This window comes from Rhineura floridana, chromosome 1 (genome assembly GCF_030035675.1).
Source record: "Rhineura floridana isolate rRhiFlo1 chromosome 1, rRhiFlo1.hap2, whole genome shotgun sequence".
Lineage (NCBI taxonomy): Eukaryota > Metazoa > Chordata > Lepidosauria > Squamata > Rhineuridae > Rhineura > Rhineura floridana.
Window position 1 is genome coordinate 264,387,416 of NC_084480.1, and position 24,683 is coordinate 264,412,098.

General features: G+C 39.7%; 1 protein-coding gene across 8 annotated transcripts in view; it reads right to left on the bottom strand.

Annotated features, from left to right (window-relative positions):
- Nucleotides 1–10,997: 10,997 nt before the first annotated feature.
- TTPA (alpha tocopherol transfer protein) overlaps nucleotides 10,998–24,683 on the bottom strand; it is a 101,097-nt gene continuing 87,411 nt past the window's right edge. For 6 of the 8 annotated variants that reach the window (XM_061599879.1, XM_061599923.1, XM_061599889.1 and 3 more), the window contains 8 exons: nucleotides 23,545–23,659; nucleotides 23,001–23,051; nucleotides 20,688–20,772; nucleotides 20,293–20,431; nucleotides 18,086–18,192; nucleotides 17,774–17,864; nucleotides 16,078–16,215; nucleotides 10,998–11,986 (listed from right to left, as the gene is read on the bottom strand). In XM_061599879.1, the coding sequence (XP_061455863.1) occupies nucleotides 11,865–11,986; nucleotides 16,078–16,215; nucleotides 17,774–17,864; nucleotides 18,086–18,192; nucleotides 20,293–20,431; nucleotides 20,688–20,772; nucleotides 23,001–23,051; nucleotides 23,545–23,659 (848 nt within the window). In that variant the 3' untranslated portion in view covers nucleotides 10,998–11,864. Of the gene's footprint in view, nucleotides 11,987–16,077; nucleotides 16,216–17,773; nucleotides 17,865–18,085; nucleotides 18,193–18,216; nucleotides 19,012–20,292; nucleotides 20,432–20,687; nucleotides 20,773–23,000; nucleotides 23,052–23,544; nucleotides 23,660–24,683 lie in introns of those variants that run through there. The other 2 variants (XR_009759418.1, XM_061599902.1) reach the window with 2 other exon arrangements.

The following is a 24,683-nucleotide window of genomic DNA, read 5'->3' on the forward strand; positions in this document are numbered from 1 at the left end:
TTTCTCAGAAATCCAATTTCCTTTTCTTATAAAATACATAGCTCATGAAAGAGGATTTTATTTAAAACCTCTGAGCTACATTGTGAAACCACACAGACTAAGGAAAAAGCTGGATGACTCTGGCTAACTAGTAAGCAGGCCACCCCAGATGTACTCTTTTCTTTATGAAAACACACTTATAAAGTTGTAAATTTAATACATTGGATTGTTTTAAAATTAAAATATCACTATTTCTCTTCATTAAAACATTTGATTATGCTATAAAACTTTTCTCCTTTACATGGCATTCAAGAATAAAACACTGGCAATCCCTACTCATTTCATCAATCACAGCTTCTTGATTCCAAACAATAAAGTAATTAATCATCCATCAGCCAGGTCTTAGCAAAGAACCAGGAGATCACTGTGACCTGTTTCCATCGCAACAGGTTTTTCCTGTTAGCCTGAATAAAATGCTAAGATTCAGGACTCCCTGTTAGCCTGAATCTCAGATCCCTATGATTGTAAAACATATACCCCTTTTAATAATTTTTGATCATACATGTATAGATATATAAAATTCCCCATTACCAGCTCAGGATACATGGGCATTGAAGTCAGATACATTAAACCCATTTTCCTATATTAGGATTCTACTTCTCTGTAATATCTTCAGCTCAAGGTGCTGGTTTTGGTGTACAAAGCCCTATGCAGCTTGGGACCAAGATACCTGAGAGAATGTCTTATTCCTTATACTCTTGTGGCTGTACACTGTAGTCAGCGTGGATTTTTCACATTCCGCGATGTTAAATTGAAAATACCCCCATGCCATTTTGATGCTTCCCATAAGCTCATTTCAAAACAAAACCTTACAAAACTTATAGTCCTGAACTCAGAAACGCTTGCTTAACAACCTTCTAAATTTTCATGGCAATACAAAAACACTCAGAGAGAATCCAGAGTTCAAAGTGTAAAAAGAGAGAGAAAAATCCCAGATCCCTTTCGGACTGTTTTCTGTCAGAGTCCTCATAATCTGTTGAAATTCATTAACAATCAGCCATGTTCACAGAGTACCTGGAATCCTATTACTGACCTTGCCCCATACTCTCACCTTCATCTTCTGCAGTTTAAAAGTTACAAAAATGTCTGGCTGATTTTTAATTAATTTAATAAATTTTGCATTGAACTGAATGATAGTGTCGGGCATGCTCAGTAAGAATCAACTGTCAGGGTTCTAAAAGCCAGACTCCCAGCTGCTGGGCTTGCCTAATCAGGGGGCCACACCCACACCAGACTTTGATTTCACTTGAGACAGTCATGGCTTCTCTCAAAGAATCCTGGGAAGTGTAGTTTGTGAGGGGTGCTGAGAGGAGACTCCTATTCCCCTGACAGAGCTCCAGTGGCCAGGCTGGTTTAACAGTGAGCCACTCTGATTAAAGCTCTGAGGGGAACAGGGCATCTCCTAGCAACTCTCAGCACCCTTCACTAACTACACTTCCCAGGATTCTTTGAGAGAAGCCATGACTGTCTAAAGTGAAATAAAGTCCTGGTGTGGAAGTGGCCAAGGTCAAATTTGGTTTACATTTGGGTGGGAGGCTACATGTGCCTGCTGTAGAATAAAAAGGTGGAGGAAATGCTGAAAAGCAATCATACTGTTCACAATGTTTTCCTTTTTTAGGTGTACTCTATGTTTTTAACTGACCATGCCCACCTTGTCTTAAATGAAGTGGGTTAAACATAGCAGGCTGAAAACATGCATCCTCTTTTTTCCAACAGCTAGAGTCATTGCTGAAGTAGCAACATATTGTAATCAGTCTGCAGTTTCAGATTCAACTGTTAATGCACCCAAAATAGAAATAGAACATAACCTCCAATTTGAAACACAAATGTTTCACCATCATATGACATTGACCAATAAAAAGGCTTTGAAATTAATAAAAATAAATTCAACACACGTTTCTAGGATGAATAATGAGGGAAATCTAGGTTAGATTCTCTGTAGAAACATTAGTAACACAGGAAAAGCAAAGTACCAACAAACATACAAAAATATAATTCTCCATCTTTGGAGATGGTAGGTGTTGCCACCACTCACCATATGCTCAGAGGCACATGTTACCAAATTCTTCCAAGCTACACAGGAAGTGGATTGGACTGTGAAAGTCCAACCCAAATCGTGTTTGCATTTTGACAAATTTGTAGGGCAGTACAATATCTCAGAGAGGAGGTCAGGTCTCCTGCTCCCCTGGTGCATTCACTATAGCTGCCCAATATCCCTGCTTTTTAAAATTTGATAGAAATATCTGTGGGCTATAGGTATGTTCTTAAACCACAAGGTTTTTTGCCTATTAGTGAATAGACCAAATCAATCACTGTGCTCTGTAGGTGAGGGACTCCTCCAGAAATCATCTTATAAGGAGGTCTGTTCCGCACAACTCAGGAAGCGGACCTTTGGTGTAGTGGCACCTACCCTTTGGAATTCCCTCCCTTTAAATATTAGATGGGCACCATCTCTGTTATCTTTTTGGCACATGCTGAAGATCTTCCTCTTTCAACAAGCCTTTTAAGCAGAACCTTACCCCAGCCTGTGTCTGTGTTGGAATTATTTTTTAACATCTTTTTTTCTTAAGATGTTTTGTTTTAATATGTTTTAAAAGAAGTTTTAAAAAATGTTTTAAAGTCTTTTTAAAGATGTTTTAGAGTGTTTTTAGTGTTTTTGTTTGCTGCCATGAGCTCTTTCTAGGAGGAGGGGTGGGATATAAATTTAATTAATTAATATGTGAATAAGGAGAGGCTATGACTGTTCTGAACCGGAATATGGATTTGGTGGTGCGCTGGATGAGTACAGTAGGGCCCCGCTTTACAGCGTTGCGCTAATACAGCAGTTGTGAATTGTAGAAAGGCCCCGCTTTACAGCACTTGTTCCGCTTTTATGGTGATTTTTTGCCGCCGGGTGCCATTTTGGTCAATGTAGGTAAATGGGATCCGCTTTACAGCGGTTTTCGCTTTACAGCGGGGGTCCGGAATGTAACCCGCTGTATGAGCGGGGCCCTACTGTACTAACAAACAGAATGGAGGCAGAAACTGTGTGCATGAATGGGTTCCCTGATCTGGGAACTGGGAATTGTATCAATACTGGATGGGGTTGCACTTCCTCTGGAGAAACAGGTATGTAGTTTGGAGGTGCTCCTATAGTAATCTCTGGGTGGATCCATGATGAGGATGACCTCTAATCAATTTAGATTGGTATGCCAACTACATATTTTCCTTCAGAGGGATAGTTTAGCCACTCTGACTCATACATTGCTAACCTCACAAGTGGACTACTATAATGGACTCATGTGGGGCTTCCCTTAAGATTGGCCCCAAAATTACAACTAGTGCCAAAAGAACACTGTGGCCAAGTTGCATCAAGACACATACATATTATACATGTGTTGAGGCTACTGCATGGGTTGCTGATTAGCTGCTGAGCCATGTTCAATGTCTCGTTATTGACATATCAAGCCTTGAAAAACTCAGGGCTGGTTACCTGTTCAAAGACCGCCTGTTATTCAGCCACTTAGATCATCAAGGGAAACCCTACTGGTGACACTGTGCCCTACAGATTATTGCAGGACAGCGACACGGAAGCTGACATTTCCCATGGTTGCTCCTGTAGCCTGGGACACCCTTCATCACCTATCAGTTATCTGTTTTAAGTGCCTCCTGAAAGCATACCTTTTTGCCAAGGCTTTTACTGACCCTCAAGGTTATTTAAAAAAAAAAAAAAACCTCTATCTTTGTACCCCTGTTGTTGCTTTTTACTGTTTATGCTTTTGTGCAGAATAAAGGTAATTTTATGTTACCTTTTTGATGTTATACTTTTATTTATATTGTATCATTAGCACTTGTAAGCAGTGTCTCTCTTCAAGTGTCTTTGGCACTTTTGGTTTGGCCTGTGGTAATTTTGCCCTTTTGAATTGATATCCTGTGCCCCTGCTCTCACAATGCCTACTTCTAGGCCTACCCCTTTTAAAATTCCCTCATTTCTTTGGTCTTTATCCCAGGGGGGAGGTTTATTCCGAACCGGACCTTCCTCAGCTCCTGTCGGGTTTCCCCCCTCAGTCATACCTGGAGCAGTTGTAGAACTGTTTTGAGGGGTGCTATTAAAACAAAACATTGTACATGCAAAGATGAGTCTGTATTTTAAACATGAGGGAATATACAATTTTCAGGAGGAGTGAAATTGATCAAATCAGAAGCTGCTTGTGCTGTAGCCTAGTTAATATTATCAAACTAGGGGGAAATTGGAGAGTCAGTGTGGTGTAGTGGTTAAGGTGTTGGACTACGACCTGGGAGACCAGGGTTCGAATCCCCATATTGCCATGAAGCTCACTGGGTGACCTTGGGCCAGACACTGCCTCTCAGCCTCATGAAAACCCTATTCATAGGGTCGCCATAAGTCGGAATCGACTTGAAGGCAATACATACATACATAGGGGGAAATTAGTGCTATGCTGAAACCTGTCCTCCATTTCCCCCAATTTTCTTCTCAGAAGTGGCTTGTTTTTCTGCCTCATTCTCAAGGCACTTTAGTCAGTGTGATGTAGTGGTTAAGGTGCTGGACTAAGACCTGGGAGACCAGAGTTCGAATCCCCACATAGCCATGAAACTCACTGGGTGACCTTGGGCCAGTCACTGCCTCTCAGCCTCATGAAAACCCTATTCATAGGGTTGCCATAAGTCGGAATCGACTTGAAGGCAGAACATTTACATTTATTTAGAATTTCCTCATAATTTCAATGGGTGTGCAGTTCATCTTGCTTGTTGCGTGGTGGCCAAGGGCATTACACAAGTTTTTCTTTCCATTAAACATTTGTCCAGAACTCTGCAGCCTTCCTGGATCTGCACCCTTTCCTGATCTGAAAATCACCATGAAGAAGATGCCCCCTTTATGAAAAGGGGGAAGATGGATACCAAATGCCTGAGATCAGCACACTCACTGATCTTGTTTTTATGGGAAGCACTTCCTTTTACCATTAAAATTAATCTTTCCATACTGATTTCTTTAAAAATAAAGACTTCACTTAAAAAAAACACCAGTGAACAGGTGCATTTCACTTACAGGAAAGCCCAGCCCAGGGCATCATGGAGTTTTCAGGAAGCATGAGTGCTCAGCTCAGGAAGGTTGCTGAATGGAGGCCACTGGATAGATGACTTATAGAATGAAAGAAAGGATGCCCACTGAACCCCCTGGCCAACTCAAAAGTAAGGTGAGTGTGACACAAACCCTGCACCCTAGAATTTCAACATTTTCTTTCCTGTTTGATAAAATGCAATTTCCTTTCTCATTAATTGACAGAGAATGGTAGAAAGGACTACAGAAGAATTCTTCAGTACAGCACTAGTTAAAACAGGGAAAGTGGGAGGTGAGCATATCAGCCTTTTCACAGAATGGTTCCCTGTCTTTATTCTGTTTCTACAGTTATCAAGGTGCCAACATCAGTTAATATCCATGTAATAATAAAGTGGAGGTTGTTTCAGTTGTGCCACACAATCTATACATGTAAGACTCAGGGCTACTTCATACATTTTTAGGTACATAGCCAAGTTCTTTTAAGTGTGAATGTGGCAAATTGAATACACACGTGGTGACTGATACAAGTTTGCCTTTGCATCACTTGTGGAATGACCTTCTAACCGAAAGGGTCTCACAGATTCAGCTTTTCCTATACACCAGATTTCTATGCTTGATACATTAAAATGAGAATGCTCTGTAGATTCTTAATATTGCAGCCCTCAATGAGTCAGCAGCAACAACAGATGGCTTATTTACTGAGGAGACGTCCTTATAAAAGAAAATTAAACAAACAAAAAAGATTTAAGAGGAGCGGCACTAGACACATCTTGTCAGATGTTTAATTAGGCAGAAAAGACATTCCACATTTCAATTGCTTCACTTTTTTTAACCATGCAATCCCTCAAAAGGGGTGTGGGAGGCTAGGGATCTGAAGCATCATGTGGCCTTTGGGACATCCTCCTAGAAAATATAGGACTGTAGCCTTAGTTAGGAAGACTGAGTAGCTACAACATAATTTACCAATCATGTCTGTAGCTTCCTTCAATTTTTACAACTATCCAGATTCCAGGAAGGTTGTAGTTGTCAAAATGATAAAACTGAGGACAGTATGTCTGTGACTTCACATAATTATTCATTCAGGTTGTTTTCAGCTATTCTCATATTCCAATATGATTTAATATAGTATGTACATTTTAATAAAATCTGTAAGGGTGCAGAGGGTAGCATTTGCAATGTTCCCCTTTTTACAAACGGGGAACTAGCCATGATTGTAACAGAAGCCACTCCTTCCTGACAGGTGAATTTATCATGTAGTTACAGGATTACAGCTCAGCCTTTAACAAATTTAGAGTTGGGGAACTCGAGACAGGTTCTTTGCCTTCCCAGTTCACTAACAATTAGCAAGTTACCAACCTCTGAGACATTGACATGACACAATTACTTACTACCTGGTCTTGGTAAGCTTAGCCCCAGTCTAATTTCCCTATACAATCTGTATTAGGGACGTGGCCAGCTGGTTAAACAGGGTGTTATGCATATAAAAGGAACAAAGATAATTAACAAACATTAAAGGTTATTGTCCTCAAGCTGCATACACACATATATGCAGTTGCTAAACAGACTCTGTGGTAGAGCTGGGAATTGCACCTCAATCTTGCAATCTACATATAAGGCTGCACTCTGTTATTTCTTAAAATGAGGCTTTTAATGTACTACTGATTACATGCATAAGTTTTGATTATTCTAATAATTTTAGAAATCCAGCTAAACCTGAGAACGTTTAAATCCCATCAGCTTCAGTGGAAACAATTTTAGTCTGCAATCCCATGCCCATTTATTTGGGAACAAATCCCAGTGAAGTTAGTAGGATTTGCTTCCGAGTAAACATGCAGATGCTTTGGATGCAAGTCTCACAATGGAAATCAATAGTACTTAGAGAGCCTTTGCTTTGGCTAAATTTGTTCTAAATTAATATATGTTTACCTGTGACTGAATAATGCTTTCCACTATTTTTTTTTAAACAACTGGTGGTTTTACGCTTCCAGTGAATTATTTCAGCATGGCAAAACATACATGCCATTATCCACAAAAATGCATTCTGTAATAAACCTTTTCTGAAGGCTTTAGAGCCCTTGGAAAGCAGTTTGGTTGTATATCAAACTGCAAATTTAATAAGATGGTTCATGTAGGCCATCTAGTGCCAAACATGAAACAGTACAATTAAAAAAACTCACCTGCTGTTACATCAGCTGCTCAAGATGCAATTCCAGGTCACTGAAACAGTCCCAGGCCAGGAAGGCAGAAAATCATTGTAATGCAGTTGGTAGTTTTCAGAGTCCCAAAGGAAGTCACATTGTTCTAGGCATCGACTGACCTAGTTCTATACCAGTCCCAGTTAGGCAAATGAACAAAAATCATACTTTACCTCTGGCCTGTGGCAGTGAATAATAGTTCATGCTCTGTCTCCAATATGACAGTTGTCTATCAGCCCAATTAAGTGTGGCAGATGCTAGTAGATTGGCATACAAACACATAGACAAGGTGTGTTTTGTTTTGCTTATTACAATTATGCAAGAGACTAGTATCTAATATCGAACTAAAGGGGGGATGCTTTAGGGGCAGTGGAACAGCCTGGAACAGATTCTTCCTGAAGCTTTGGATCAGCAGAGAGTACTCTGAAGACAGCCACTGGGGCTTTTGCAAGCCTCTCTCTCCCTCCCTCCTTATAGAAGTCAATGGAGACAGGGCTTTCTTCACTGACTTACATAGAGGGAGGAAGTCTGGCCCTTCAAACGTGTCTGTTGGGGAAGCACACCAGGGAGCCTGATGCCCCAAGGCTTCTCAATGGTGGAGCTGGGCTTCCCTCATTAGCCAGTTTCAGGTGTACATTCCATATTCTGCCCTACAATACAAAAATCAACAGGGGCAGTACTGTCTCCACTGACTTGCATGGGGGAAAGTAAGACCCTCCTTCAGTCTGTCAAAGCAGGTCTTAACCAAAGTGAACAGGTGAAGCTGCCTCCTGTATGAAACCAAACAAAACAGGAGTCTTTGAAACCAATCCCTCTGTTATAGCACTGGAAGAGGCGTAGCTCCCTACTAACATAGGCCTAGTTGGAGGAATTGATGCTACACAATAATAATAGCTTTTTCAAAGACAACTAGCCATCAGGCCAGCAATAAATGCCAGTCTTAAAAGTTTTGGAGGAAACCAGCTATCCTTCCCATCTGTTGTGGTGTAAATTTGTTAAGCAGAGAGTAACAGCGGTCTGAGATGCGTGTGTGCCAGTGTGTGTGTTTACCTAAGTGGCAGACCTTTACCCTGCATTAGGATCACTGAGACTTAAGATTTAGTAAAATAAGAAAAGCTACTTTATTTATAGAAATACATAGTAGATAGAAAGGCATACCTAGTTCTAACTAAGTTGGAGGCGCAATACTCAGGCGTGGGAATTGCCCTCATGGCTAGGAGAGAGAGAGCAGAGACAAAGGTGTCTCCTCGCTCCCGGACAGTTGGGAAGAGAAAAGAGGAAAGGGCAGAAGGAGGAAGGGCAGATAAGTTTCCCTTAAGTATCAATCCAACAACGGAAGGAAGTTAGAGCATCACAGGTAAAGGTAATCAAGCCTATCCATCTGGAGGACCTAACTCTATCTCCCTTCTGGAAAGTAAACAAAAGAACAAAACAGGAGTTGCTCTTGCCTCATTTCCAACACCATCCCTCTTATACTGAAAATCACCAATATGCAGATAGGCTAAGGATGCATGAGATGTAGTGTCAAAAGCAAGCATTATTTGAGTCTGTTGTAATTTCCTTTATTGTATAGCAATAAGGGTTTGATTAGAAGTAAGGTCACCAGTAATGAATGGTTACATTTAACTAACAAGGTAACTAGCAATGACAAATATATCCACATTATTATTTTATCAAAGTTCAGCTTTGATCCCAGCCAGTCTGAATATTATCATTAGACATTTGAATGGGAAACAGCTATAGAAAAAGTGCAATTATAACCCCTAGCTACAGAGACAAATAATCCTATGTCCTCTAAAGTCTCGTCCTGAATTCACTTAAGCTTGTTGGAAATACCCCCAAACCAAAAGGCTGAAAGTGTACATGTCTGTCAGATTCATCTATGGAAAGGGCAAAAGCATGCACCTCATTAAAATACAGAATTTCCTTTCCCCATAGGCTATGATGGAAACACACATGGGTTTGTGCCAATAGGATCTAGTTCAGAGGCCAAATGATCTCCAGAAGCAAAATGGCTTGCATCAGACTTTTCAGCAAAATGAGACTCAAGATGATATATGGAGCAGAAAGCCCATGTATGTTGCAGGTAAGAATCCAGCCTTCCAAGTTGCCAAATTGCTCCTGACGTATAGAAAATCTGATATTCCTGTTTATTAAACTTCACCTTGCAATGTTTAATTACAGTGCTCAATATATACAGTCCATTAAAATTTACATATTACTGCTACTAAGCATATTTAGCACCTATGCTGTCAACCAATCAAGAGAAATCTCAGTCATTCATGCAATCAAATCTGCATACATTTGTGTGAACATATCCAACAACACTGAAGAAAAAGAAGCAAATTCTTTTTAGAGAATTTGCACATGGCATGGCACTACCATCATAGAAGATATATTCCCTGCTGTGCAACCAAGAAAGGAGAATTCCTCTTCTAAACTGGCACCAAACACCTGCAGTTTTTGTAACAAAAGTATTTTTTTAAAAAAAAATACAGGAGGCACCTTTGATCTGATCAAGTAGTTTTTTAAAAAAATTATGATCCCACTAAACTAAGGCTACACTCATTTACCTGAAAGTAAGCCTCACTGAACACAAACGTTAACTCAAGTGCTAAATTTTGAGTATACATATAAACTTATGCTGCTCTACTTGCCTCCAGTGCCTAGACTGCATAGAAGATCCAGTCATAATAAGGTTGGAGGGACAACACATGACCTGATTAGGACAGGGTTGGGTGAAAGTGAAGGATAGAAAATGGAGGGGGTGGGGCGTAAGAAGACTAACAAAAGTCAGATCCAGTAGAATTAATCTGAACCTTGAAATACATTGAGCTGAAAGAGGAAGTGAGAAAACATATCTTCCAGCTTCAGTTCTGTACTTTTTTCCCCTCCCTTGAAAAGTAACCACCCTATGTCCAAGACACAAGGAAGGGGGGTGGGGTGACTCTCATGGATGGTATGCTGGGGACCCTTAATCTATATAGTGACTTGTTACACACCTATACCTTTCTTTTAAATAGTGGAACAGACCAGTATATTAGCATTTTTATATACCACTTAATGCATTCAGAGAATTTACAACTAACTAAATTGTTGCTTTTATGTTATTGTTAGTTTTTATTGTTAGTCTCTTAATGTTTTGATGTTTACATGTTCTGCTTTGTACGTCGCTTAGAGTGGCTGACAATTCAGCCAGATAAGCGACTAATAAGTCAAATAAATAAAAACAAGGTCCAATGATTGGTCAAAGACCACTTAACCCTACAGCAGTGGTGCAGCTATGTCCTAGTGTGTTGCTGGACTTTGAGAAATCTTAGCTTTTACTGGTATTCAGTTTGGTGCTGTGTTTTCATTGTTTTGTAGATTTTTATTGCCATTTTAATGTTTTATAGTAGTTTAAATAATTGTTGTGTAGTTGTACACTACATGAAAGGTAGTAATAAAATGCTTTAAATGAATGAATTAATGTGGTGTGGACATGCTTGGTGTGAGCCCCAAGGTCATGGTTCAAGTTCTGTAATGGAAGAGCAAGATATAAAACATTTGTAAAAGCTAACATTGTTCAGGGAACTTTATTTTTTTTTCTCAAGAAGTGGATCTCAAGAAAGGAAATTGTAGAGGAGAAGGTGCCATCTTGATCACTGGGGTGGATGATGGTGTCTGATCCAGACATGGAAAAACAACATATGAAGCACAGGGAGAAGGGACTCAACAGCAGAATTGCTTTAATCCACCAGAAGACTGACATCTTCAATATCTTCAGATAAGTAAGATTTTAAAATTCACATTGGTATGCAAAAAGTATTTCTCTGTTGTATGGATCAAGAAGTGATAACAAGTACAGTTATAGCAGGAAATAAAACTTACAGCATTTACTACACAGCCACACCATGCACATGATTAGGAACTGATCATTGTGCCAGAGGTGGGGTGGGGTGTTTGCCATACCATTACACACGTGTGTCTGCCTCACCAAATATACAAATAAAGCTGGATGGTAAACTTGTTCCATGTGGTTTGCAGTTTAAGGGTTATAATCAAAAACCCATCCAACACTGCTCCTTTCTATTCCTCCTGATGGGGCCAGGACACAGTCAGGTGATGGGGGGGACACGCATAATATAGCCACCTTGCTGAAGCTAAACAGAGCTAGGTCTGGATTCCCTCTGTCCACTATCTTGAGTTGCATAGTGGAAAAAAGTGGAATGTAAATATCATAATAAATGAATAAATGAAAACGTGTGTAGGAGTTGCAAGTGTTGTCTTCCCAGTGTATTATTAAATTAGGACAGACAGAAATCTTCCTGCACAAGCTTCACAGATTACAGTGCTCCTAGCCAGGATAGCATGCCCTTCAACAAGATTTTCAAAAGGAGCCCTTCTTGGTGGATTGTGCAACTTCAGAACAAAAAATGTGCAATTTTACAGAGGACTGCAAAAATAAGTTTAGCCAGAGCTGTAAGCCATCTGTCATCTTGCTCTATGCAGCTGCATTGCATTCGTTTAATCTTGAAAAATACAGCTACATCATTTCTAAAACAACCTCTCCCATACTTCTGGCTGGACATTTAATCAAAAAAATAGGCTTGGTCAAAGCAAGAAAATAATCCAGTGTAAACAGGGCTAAAATTATAGATCAGTGCATTGGTCTCTTCTTTTTTGCTGGAAAAATGATGGTCACTCTTCCGGGCTGCAAAATATTGGAGGAATACAGATTACTTCCATGTTGTCACTTGTGAAAGACTAAAACATCTTATATTCTAAGATATCATTTTAGAAATGATATTTTGGTAAATAAAAGATACTTAGATGACATCTTCATGATTTGGACATGTACAGAGGACAGACTTAAGGATTTTGATAAATTTATTAACACCGTGCATCCCACTATTAAGTTTGATATCACTTATGATTCCAACTGTATCCATTTTTTGGATGTTGAGATTAAAAATAATCATGTGACTTTTATTACTACTGTTTATAGGAAACCAACGGATGTTAATTCATATCTCAGATATCTCCCATTTACCTTAGACGCAATCTACACAAGCCAATGTGTTGATGAGACAACTACAACACAAGGGATATCCTTGTAGGATTTTAAAACAGGCATTATACAAAGCTAAAAGTGTAAATCGTACAACCCTACTCACACTCAAGATTAGACCTACTTCAGGGCCTAGGATGATTGTACCAGTTACATAATACACATATGCAGCATCTGTAAAGGAGACTATTAACAAAGATTGGCATCTCCTACAGGATATTCCACGGTGTAAGAATTATCCCATGTTTGCATATGAAAGTGCACGTAATCTAAGGGATTTGCTAGTACACTCCAGCCTGAAAACACCTAAATTGTGTAATGGCCCTATAGATGACAGCAACCTTGTTGGTCAATTCCCATGTGGCAATTGTAGTGTTTGTTCCAATTGTTATAGAATAAAATCATTTACTAATCCTGGAAATCAGAGATTATTCCACATCAAATACTTTTTTACATGTAGTACTAAGGGGATTATATACATAGTGGTGTCCATGCCCACTTTTGTATGTGGGTATGACCACCAGGAAAATTAAAACACGCATTTGTCAACACAAAAGTTGTATTAGAAGCAAGAAAGTACATGCCCCATTAGTAAAACACTTCTTGGAATTCAAACATGATGAGAAATCTCTTTTATTTTGGTGTGTAGAAAAAATTTAAACTTCAGGTAAAGAACTATCTAAACAGATCAAAAGGAGGGAAATATTTTGGAATTATAAATTAGGCACTTTAACGCCAAATGGTTTAAATGAAGAGCTAGATTGGATGCCTATCATGTAGAGTTATATCCTTCTGTTTATCAATTTTTGTATTTAGTATTCCTAGCCATTGTCTGTGAGCCATTTTGGTTCCATTTCAAGAATTTTTGTTTGCATTTTATTTTAAGTTCTCTTATTTCCATTCATTGCTTTTAGCATGCTAAGTATTGACAGAATGAAGTTCTTGTATATGGGTGTTGACTTTGCTTCATGTGGTTTATTCAATGTTACATCATCCCTATGCTGGATGCTGACTCATGGCATATATATAAAGGAACACACTGACCAGCCTATTTTTGAGCATGGACCTTTGATTGGATGCATATGTATGCTGTATATAAGCAAGAATTTATTATCATTGGGTGATATTTGCATTGATAATTCTGAAAAGTTTTTTTAAAAAAGATTTTTGTTTCAGTTGGATTATAATTTTTAGCAGTTTTTTACACGGGCCTATATCATGCTGCTTTAGAGAAGGATTGCCTTGTAATAGTTATATATGCTATCTGCAGCAGCAGGATAGTTCATCTGGTAAGCTGTTTTTTAAAAAAATAATTTTAATATTGAGTATGTACAAATATGGTTATATATTTTTATGTTATTTAGTTTTTTTTGTTTTCTGTTTCTAAAGTATTGCACAAATTGAACCAACGCACAAAGAAAAGCCACTGATGAAGACTTGAGCTTAATCAAAACGCGTTTGGCACAACTGGCACACCAACTAACTTTTATTGTGCATTTTATCTACATATGGCATATTTGGCATACTATTTGACTTTTGGTGTACATTTCATTCATGTTATCTTCATATTTATGTAATTGTTCTTTTTTACATTCCACTGTAATATAGGGTGGTATTTTGCCTTCAGAGTTAACCTCTTACAGCACACCCTGTTATTAAAGAGCTTGTGCATTTTATTTTGGGCAATTTTGTCAATTCTGTCAATTACTAGTTAAGTGTACATACTTATTATCCATTTGCATATTTTTTAACCTTCTCATGTCTGTTTAGACCTTGATTCTTGTTGTTTTTCCATTTGGTTTTTGGTCAGGATAATTTTCTTTACTTCAGGCTTTTGGTCATTTGTGAAAGACCAACTTTTGTCAAATGCAACTCTACACTAATTCTAACACTTCAGAGCCCAGACCACACAAAGACTTCATGACCTCCTCTATGAGAAAAGAAGTGCATGTAGGAAATGTCACCCACACATACAGCTTCTTTTCCTCTAGAAGAAAACAGGAAATGCCCCCTGTGCTTCTTTGGATAATTTAATCTTATTTCATTTATATTTTTAAAAAACACATTTTATAGCACTTTTCAGCCCCAATACTTAAAAAACAACACTCTTGTGTACAAGCAAACATAGGGTATATGTTTCACTGCAAGCAGCATTGATAAAAGAGTATAGAGGAAGATATTAGGCAGCCTTGTTACACAGCCACAAGATATAGGAAGATGCCTTATGCTGCGTCAGACCACTGGTTCATCTAGCTCAGCATTGTCAACACTAAACGGCAGAGAATCTACAGGGTTTCAGAGAGGAGTCTCTCCCAACCCCTTCTGGAGATGCTGGGGATCAAACTTCAGACCCTCTGCATGCCAAGCAGATGTTCTGCCCTTCATTACTTGAGAGCAGTGGTTCCCAATCTTTTTTTCCCATGGGCAACTTGAAAATTGCTGAGAGTCTTGACGGACCACTTAAAGTTTTTTCTCTTTGTTGCAGCAATAGTGATGTGCTGTGCTAGATGATGTATGTTTGTAACTGTATATTCAATATGAATATTTAATTCAAACATGCCATGGACCTCGTCAATGAAGGTCATAGACCACAGTTTGGGTAGGCCTGCTCTAGAGTAGTCCTCTTGACATCAATGACATTGAGGTGACATAAGCAGTTTGAGTAAGTATGGCAGCTTCTAGTAACCAGCCACCTGGGCCAACTTTTCATTATACAGTATATTAACTCCACACAATAACTTTCATTCTGTGGACAGCTGGCCAAATTAAACAATTTGTTCTGACGTATCTACAATAACACAAAAATCATAAAACTGAGAGGCCCAGATTGTAAAACTACAACTGGTTTAAAAAGACCTGGGTAAATAAAAGAACGTCTTTACCTGGTGCCCAAGAGATCGTAAGGATGGTACCGGGTGAGCCCTTCTGAGGATGCTGTTCTATAACCAGGGTGTCACACCTGAGAAGCCTTCTCAGAATTTCTGAGAAGAAATTGTATTTCTACAATTCCTTTGAAAAGGTCTCTCTGCTCAATGGTTAGGTTAAAAAATTAAGGATTGCAGCCAACAAAGTCGTCCCATTCACACAATGACTTTCCCTCCCACTCCTCTCCCCACAAACCTGTTCTGTGGTTCCCCCAACCCTCCAGAGAAGATTTGGGGAGAGGGAGGGGGAAGTTCCATTGGAGAAATGGCAGATCTTACACAAACAAGATGACTTATTGAATGCTATCCTAATACCACTCTCTACAATGTGTGGATAAAAGCTGGCACCATTTTGCTTAAGTTTTCATGAATAAGGCAATATGCTTGCATTGTCATCTGCTATTCCAATTTATATTTCCACAGTTTAGCTCCTATTTATATTTATTCAATTTATATCCCACTCTTCCTCTAAAAAGGAGCCCAAGGTGGCAGAAAAAAATGCCACTCAACATACAAGTGTTTCTCCTTTCAAATAAAGTTTCAATGACCTCCATCTACCAACTTTTAGGCTTGTGTCCAATATAGCTCTAAGTAACTCACTCAAGGGTCTATGTTTGCGCAATTGAATCCCCCCTCCCCACATGCTCCCTAAATCTGCTCTGGGGATTCCTAAACCTCCAGAGCAGATGGGGGGGGGCAGGTAGGGGAAGGAGAGGTGACAAATTCCATTTTGCAAGCACAAATCCTTGCACTAAAAAAACAAAAGCATTGGATACTGCGCGTAATACATTCCTTACAAAGACTCCATACCTTCATTGACTAAGAAGTCAGCTGTATAAAATCCTACTTTTATAGCTGATCGGGAATGTGGAATGCCTGCTGAGTTTTTCCATTCAAATTGATTTTTTTCTGGATGCCACTGGACACCATATATAGGGTATCTGTAAGCTAGAACACAAAACAGTGTCCATCAACGTATACAAACAAGACAACAGCCTAAAAGATAATAATAATTTTAACAAAGATTTTATGGAGACATGTAATAAAAATAAGCATTTCTATGTGGTGCTTGAGAGTTTTCAAAACGCTTCACAAATGTCCTTGCTGTCATGCCAGTTGATCCCCTTAATTATTTTCCTGGGTCCCTGGTCATAGATAGTTAACTCCTTTGATATTTTTTCATCCCAGAGACCCGGTGATTTTTACAGCCCCAGCTGTATCAGCTTACTGCAAATTGGCACCTCTTTATCAGCAAAGAGGGGCCTGGTTCCGTCAAGGCCGTAAAAACTCCTACGGTTTGTTATGGGAAACCAGGAGAGACGGGCCTGGTACTGTGGGAACATCGTTTCATCATTCCTGTGTTGGAACTGCTAAATTAGTTGATTGCTCCCAGCTGAGGCAAGGATTTTTCTCTATAAGAGAAGGCCTCAGCTTTTGGGCTGTGTTCCACTTGTGGGCACCACCTTGCTTATGGTGATGCTCTGCGGTGGCTCCACTATACTTCCTGACTGACCGTCCCTGAGGGGAAAGATACTAACTCCTGAGAAAGAGCTGAGGCTTGTAAGTACAATTGAGGCAGTTAGTTTTATTATTTTCATTTTGTGCCAAGAACCTTTATATCTTGTTTGTTATATACCTTGCCCCTTTTGGGTGTTGGTTTTAGGATTTGATTTGCTGCTCCAACTAATTGTATGTACCTTTTTATCTTTTGTACCCTTTACCCCTTTTCTTATTTTCTTTTTAATAAACTTTACTTATTTTAAAGCAACGTGTGTTTATTCCAGAGAAGGGGTTCAGTTACTAAGTTCAGTCCTGGCTGCTTGACCAAACTACCGTGTACTAGAGGAACATTTTCACTTAAGACTTCTGAAGGGGCCAGGAGGGTATTGAGCCTCTGGTCCTGAGAGGCTTGAGTGTTCAGTGGGCTCTGGGGGTCCCTTCACCCCAGAGTGTTTAACCAATAGAAGGGTGGTGGCAGTACTACCGTGCAGGGTTGGTGTAAACATACACAGCCCTAGCAGACCAGGTTTGCTAGGATCAATTGCCCAAGGTTGGGGATTGATTCCTGGGACAGTAAAAGTAGGAGGAGGGGAACTCCCTGCTTTCACTACACTTGCATTTCTTACAAACAACTCTGTAAGGTAGGTCAGGGCTATCATCCTTATTTTGTGGATGGGGGCAGTGAGACAGAGTGGCTGGCCACCTAGTGAGTTGAATGGGGCAGAGGCAATACTGAGGCCCAGAAGGAGAAAAGGAGGAATTGATGGAGCAATGGGAGGAGGAAAGGAGGGAGGGACCTTTGCAAGCCATCAGCTCAGATCTGTCACCACCACCACTCAGCAATCCACAGGGCTAGGAGGGAGGAAAGGGAGAAAGAAAGAAAAAGGGAGAGAGTGGCCGCACCCACTGCCAGCCTCAGCCCCGCCCACCACCAGCATGCAGCTCTTGATAGACTCCCCCCCCCCAAGGAACAGAAAAATGGTTCTTCGCCTCTGATTTACATTACCTTCCATGGTGGATATGAACTCCACATTGTTGTGAACATTAGTTGTCAAGATCTTATAGAACTTGCTCAATCTCTTGTTATTTGTAAAATTCTGTAAGATAAGAAAATATATTTTTTTAAATTTACTTTTAAACAGGGCACTTTTCCATTGCATCATTCTCCAAATTCCTCTTCTCATATTAACATGTACATCTGTCCTGCTGCGGCTATTGGCACCTTGTCTTTCTCTCACTTTGTGAGGGAATAGCTCTAGAAGGCAGATCAATACTTTTTAAATAAATATTTGACAAAAAAATTAAAAATAAAAGTTACCTGCACGGAAAGGCTCCAGAAATGAAAGTTTGAAGTTACAGGCTCAGAAGCCATCACTTGCAACAAATCATCGGGGAAATCCTGGAACATTCTGCCACCTTTGGTATCTTATAACCAAAAAAGGCAAGAAAGTTAACCTTACCATCTGCAGGGTGCTCATTTGTTTATTTAGCTTTAAAGCCTTGCCCTATTCCACAAGAGTTCAGGTAGCACTTACAAAAGCACAGCTGCTATTCAATGAAGCAGTAATGGTTTCTATGTGTGAAAGTGTAGCCAATAGCAGAAACCACAGTCAACCATAATCATAAAACGTACCCTGTGAGAAAATTCTGTAAGTGTCCCTTGTTCTGGGACAGCAATGGTTACCCAATGTGTTAAATATTCAGAAGCACCCTTTTAATCGTATGCATTTTTTCATGGAATTCATTATCATCCACAGATTCAGGATTAACTCAAGGAGATGACAAACCATCTATTAGTGCTGGAGGAAGAACCACACCGGGATATGGCTTAGGACCTTTCAATAACACAGACTAACCCACACGTAGGAGCAGACCTGTTTAGTCCAGCCTGTTTCCCTGCCATGGCTGATCAGATGCCTCTGGGATGCTCACAAGCAGGGCTCAAGGGCAACAGAACTCTCCTGCTGTAGTTCCCCAGCAACTGGAATTTGGAGGCACACTGCCTCCGATCTTGGAGGTAGCATAATACAGAGTCATCATAACCAGTAAGCATTTCCTTATAAACGCATGAATGTAATCCAGCCCCAGTAATGCTGTGCCCCATTTGCAATCAATAGAGGGTGGGGTACCCATGCTGCAGGGAAATAGCTGTGTGCAGCTCTTTAGTTCTTCTTCTGTAATGAAGAGGAGTTGGGTAGATGTATGCTGTTGGGCTCCAGGACAGGGGAATGAAGATCATTCGGCCTTTGAACAAATACAAAGTGAAAAATCTGAAAAATGGTGGAGTATTCCCTCAGGACAGCAGCTAATGTCACCACATTCCTGCGGTTGCTATATGCCCTTCCTGTACCTGAGTAATACAATAGGAGAATGCTCAGCATCTAACATTTTCTTTAAGACAATTAAAAGCAATTGTTTTTAAAATTTTATGACATAGCATTGGGAGGGGGTGTTGTTTTCTCATTGCTGAATGTGTTACTGCCCAGGAAGTGCCCATCACATTTGCACAGTCACATTCCTCTTGCATTTTTCACACTGGAGCACTTGGCACTGAAATGGAAGCATGACGTCACAGGAAGAAAGTATTGCAACATGAAGCAATGTCCTTTCCCTGAAATGCAAGCACTTAAGGATGACACTGTGTGTTTAAATCACACCAAGAATATTCCAGAAAACTCCTCGCTACCAAATTAACTTCCTGCTTTGCATGACCTGCCTACTAAATGATATCCTGCATTATTCACAGCTCAGTGCTACTACCAAAATAGTGCTATCATTTAAAAATTAAATAGGAACAAGACTGCAAAATTCAAATCAAATGTCTCACGTAGTGAGATACAGTTATATTATGATCAAACATTTTAGATACAGATTTTAATTTATTGTTAAGTTCACTGGTATTTTCCATTAATTTCTCAAGCAGAGGATTGAAAAGTAGCAGCATCCCACACGTTATGAGACCCTTAATTTCCACTGCTGCTCTAAGCAGCCAGCACAACTTATCAGTGCTGCTAGGGAGGCAGAGCCACCATTCTGGCAATGGGGCCATCCGCGACTCTATCCCAGAGACGGAAAACGGGAGTCCAACAACATCTGGGAGGTCACAATTCCCATCAGTCTTAACCAGCATGGCTAATGGTCAGAGTTCAGGAAAGATGCAGTTCAGCAACATCTGGAGGGCTGCAGGTTCCCAACCCCTACCCTATCCTCTTCTTCCAGTCCCCTAAAAATCCTTGTGCAGCACAGCTGTACTATCAGCAGACGTCTGTTCCAGCACAGCTCATAGAACCAAACTGCAGTAGAAAGAAGAGACACTTGCACCAGACCTTATATTCTGCTGCTGCTGATCTTCAGTGCAGTACAGTATCAGGCCACAAACATATGAAATCTAAGACTAAACATCTCTAGGACCCCAGAGTACAATGTATTCTTGAAGTCATTATTTCAATTTGACTCAGAATGTATTAATAGGCCAGCTTCATATCACTCCTGAGTCTTTTATGAACTAAAATTGCAATTTTTTACCTTGAGTAAAGTTGAGTGGCAATGCAAAGCCATCCGTGTTAGTCCAAGTGAGGAGGTCTTCTCCAGAAGTGAGAACGCTAAGCAACTGGTGTCCCAGGCATGTCCCCCATACAGGAAAATAGTCCCCTCTATCATTAGCCTTGAGAACAATAAGAAAATATATATATACAGATCTCAGATATTTATATTCCCCACTATATAACTACCTCGGAAGATGGAAGGCCAAAAGATGTTGGGGACTCCCGATATATACCATTAGGATAGATCTACTTTATTTATATCTTACAACTAGTTCTGAAGCCATCCATAAAAAGATAAGGTATGCCACATGTCAGCTTCATTCCTCAACACTGCCAACCTCCCAATGCAGAAACAATGTATGCTCAAATATTTACCTTTAGTGCTTTACTATAGAATATCTTTGAAACTCTGGCAAATTCAGAAGTCTTAAGATCAACACTACCTCCAGGATAAAGAATCCTAAGCAAACAAAATGATAATATGTTTGTCAGGAGCAATGAACTACCAGTTGATCACATAAAGGTAATATGGATAATCCTGGGTTGTAATAATGGAATGATTTGCAAGACAATCTTTAAAGAAAAGTGAGATACTAAAGAAACAAGTCAGCTGTTGGGTCAATGGAACAGTTCTTCACCTCTTCCAACTACTACAAGGAAGTGTTGTTCAAATAGTAATCATGGAATGTGGTGGGAGGAGGAGGAAAACAGCAATCAGAAATAAAAGCCTCACTTTCCTAGGGGTTCCTAACGCTAATGCTCTATTGCATCTGGATTTTCCATAACACTGTTGTCAGTCCTGGAAATGACCTCACTGAGAGGAATCACTAGGTCCCTCTCACCAACAGGAGCCATCAGGGCAACCCATGTGACCCATGCCCTTAACTTTGTGAAACGTTTCTCAGCTGCCAGCACAAACCACACAATCACCTTATGGGGGTGACTAGTTAAAAGAGGGACATGTTCATAAAAAGATTAAATATAGCTCTGGGTGTTTTCAGGTGGTGTACTTTTGGTGATTTTGCCTGACCTGCAGCTATGCCAAAACACTCATCAGACACTTTACATCATCTGCTGGATTAGCCTGGGATCTGCATTGAGGAATTGTCTAGGGTTTGTTGGACATCAACTGCATAGCTATCAATGGCTTATCCTGGTATTGACAGTCCTGCATTTACATATTTCCTCTGCTAGGGCTCCATGCCACCAATGTACACATGTCTTTAAAGGCTTGCACTGGCTGGCTGTTCATCACCAAGCCCAATTCAAGGTTGTTAGCTTTGATGGATAAAGCCCTGAATGATTCAGGATCCAATTACCTGAAGAAGTAACTCTCCCCACATTGTCCAGCCCAAACACTGAGATCCGTTGGGGTAGCCCTCTTGGTTATATCATCTTTAATTGAAGTCAGAGGAGCTGTGACCTACCAGAGAGCACTCTTGGCATTACCTTCCCTCCCAGGTTTTGCTGGCACCAACATTATCTTTTGGTGCCAGTTGGAGACCTCTTCCACCAGGCATTTCAGCTATGATCTCATTGCACCTGCACTCAGACACATGAGTGATATGCTGTATTGTATTAAAATTCCACTATTTTCACTGAATGTGCTTTGTTTGTTTATAATTGTATTTCAGATTGTTGCTACCTGCCTTGAGATCACTGATGATGAAAGGCAGGTTGGAAATTGTACAAATAAATAATAAAATCTAGTGACTAACAGCCAAAGTCAGTTCAAATAAACCACTGTGAACTTATGTAGTATGTGGGTAAATATGCACTTTTGGCAGTTATTATACAAAATGTCTCCCAGAATTATGATAAATGCACTTTTCAACAAAAGACTGATGTTAAATACACATGGTGTGCCTGCCCCAATACAGATTTGTCTTTCATTTTCATTTTAGTTTGCCTCTTATTCTGGTATTGATAGGCCTTCAGTTACACACTTCTTCTGTGTTAAGGACTGCATGCCCAGGTTTTAAATCCATCCCCATTCCAAATGCCAAATTTGAGAAATAGGCATTTGTAAGCCCATACAAAATACCAATAATCTTAAGACAGCATACAAAAGGTGCTTGTGTGTGGAAAGAGAACCTGGACAAGTAGCAAAGCCCCTCTACAGCCAGAAGAAACTTCCTCATCCTAAGGAGAGGAGACGGAAATAGCAGCTGAACTTGGTTAAAGTGACCTGGTATGTTTTAAAAACGTTTTTATTTTTAAGGGAAAAGGTTTAAATAATGGACGAGGGGTGGGAAATTCCCCGGAACAAAATTATTTTTCTAGATTAGTCATAGGAAGGTTTGTATATCTTTAAGGTACTCTAATGCTCACAAAAACAACGCAGAAAATGGGGGGCAGGAGCAGACTGCAAAAACACACAGAATTATCACTGAGTACAGCAAATCATATAAAAAGCCACCATTCTGGCCACAACCTTAGTACACTATTATTGCTACATATTTTTTATTATCTATAACACTTTGTACCCTACAAAGTACCTTACAAACCTTATCTTATCACCTTCCCAACAGCCTTGCGAGGTAAGCTACTCTGAGGTGCAGTCATCCAGTAAGATTCATAACTGGGTGGACATTCGAACTGAGTTTCTGATATCATCTTGGATCCTAACCCCCTGCTCTGCACTTTACTGCCATTAACAACAAAAGAGATGTTCATTAATACACTTACCCATTGACAGAATTGAAAATCTTATCATATTCTTCATCTGAACGATTCAGTCTGGAGCAATTAAAATTTTAAAAAAGTTACAGTGTAAGTTCCCTGCATCAGTTTAGAACAGTTTTTAGCAAAGGAGCTAAAAGATTATAACAGTTTCTTGTGCCACAAGTTAAATTCATGGTAAGTGAGTCAGTAGTGCAGACATACTGGGAAGTATTATCAATAGTCACATTTATGTCCTCTAAGTGGATCAAGGCAACATACATGTTTTACCTCATGTATCCTCACAATAACCCTGCAAAGTAGCCTAAATTGAGAGATTTGCCCAAGGTCACCTAGTGAGCTTCATGGTTAAGTACAAATTTGAACCTGGGTCTCCTCAGTCCCAATCCAACACTCCAACTGCCACAACACAATATCTCCACAGGTACAACCATACTGGAGAGTACTAATCTGCTTCTACCCTAAATACTGGCAAATATTAAGGACTGAGCAAGTTTCTGCTCTGTATTACAGGATATGTAACGTGAACATAGTATTCATGTAAGCTTACCTTATTGGCACTACCCGTGCTCCAGCAGACTCAAGAAACTTCACGTATGAAGCACCAATGTAAGAACTTCCAAATTTTTGGAAGCTTTTAAAGTCGGTTTCCTGTGCTAATATTCCTAAGAAACCCAGAAAAATAAAGTACATATGTTATACACTGATGGTGCGATAGATACATTCAGATACCACTGATAAACTAGCAGTAGGTAGAATGACAGTTAATATTGTCCATGTCTGAATCCATGAAAAGAAGAATGTGGTTTTTGACATATCATCACAGTAACAACCCATCAGAAATATCACCTGTTCATGTGGAGTTAGACACAACTATATTTGGGACTGTTTTGCATGTTACTCATTTCCTGCTGAGAAATCGTATCTGGTGAAACCAGGATAAATTATGTGCAATGACTGAATGTGTATCTCACTATGTGTACACGGGGGGCGAACATTCTGGGACATTCCGTCATCATCACACGTGACAGTTTACAAAAGGATTTTGTGCTACATTGAAATACTTCCATATGAAAAGTGCTGTAATGTATAGAATACCCTGAAAAGTCAAAGGCAGAATACAGAGATTCCAATATATATTTTGAATGCCATATTTTAAAGTAACTAGATTATCCTTTTTAACCTGACTTGTTGAAATATGAGACACTTTTGATCATCTGAGTTCTTCACAGTTTGAATAAACGCAGATGAATGTTTCGATCCAGGAAGTGGGCAAGTTCCAGCAAACATTTATTCTGTCACATTCTGCGTATCACAAATATGTATTTATGAAGGGATTTTGAACCAGCTTTCCAAAAGGTCATGACCTAGCCAAAGCAGAATACCACTCTATACTTTCGAGTAAGTAATGCAATCCTATCAGAAAATTGATTGCACCAACATTTGTAAACAAACAAAAGTTGGGGCACTCCAGAGAGCCAGCTCAACCATTAAGTGGTATTGTCTGACCTAGCACTTCTTCCTTGACAGAATAAAACTAGCTGACAGAATAATGGCTCCAATGACAGAATGATGATGATGCAGGGGAAATAGAAACCTTAAAAACAAGGATGTTCTAAAGTTACTGGCAGTCACACATGCTCCAAAGATTACTGACACAGACACAGTTTCCATCAAGGAATATATATC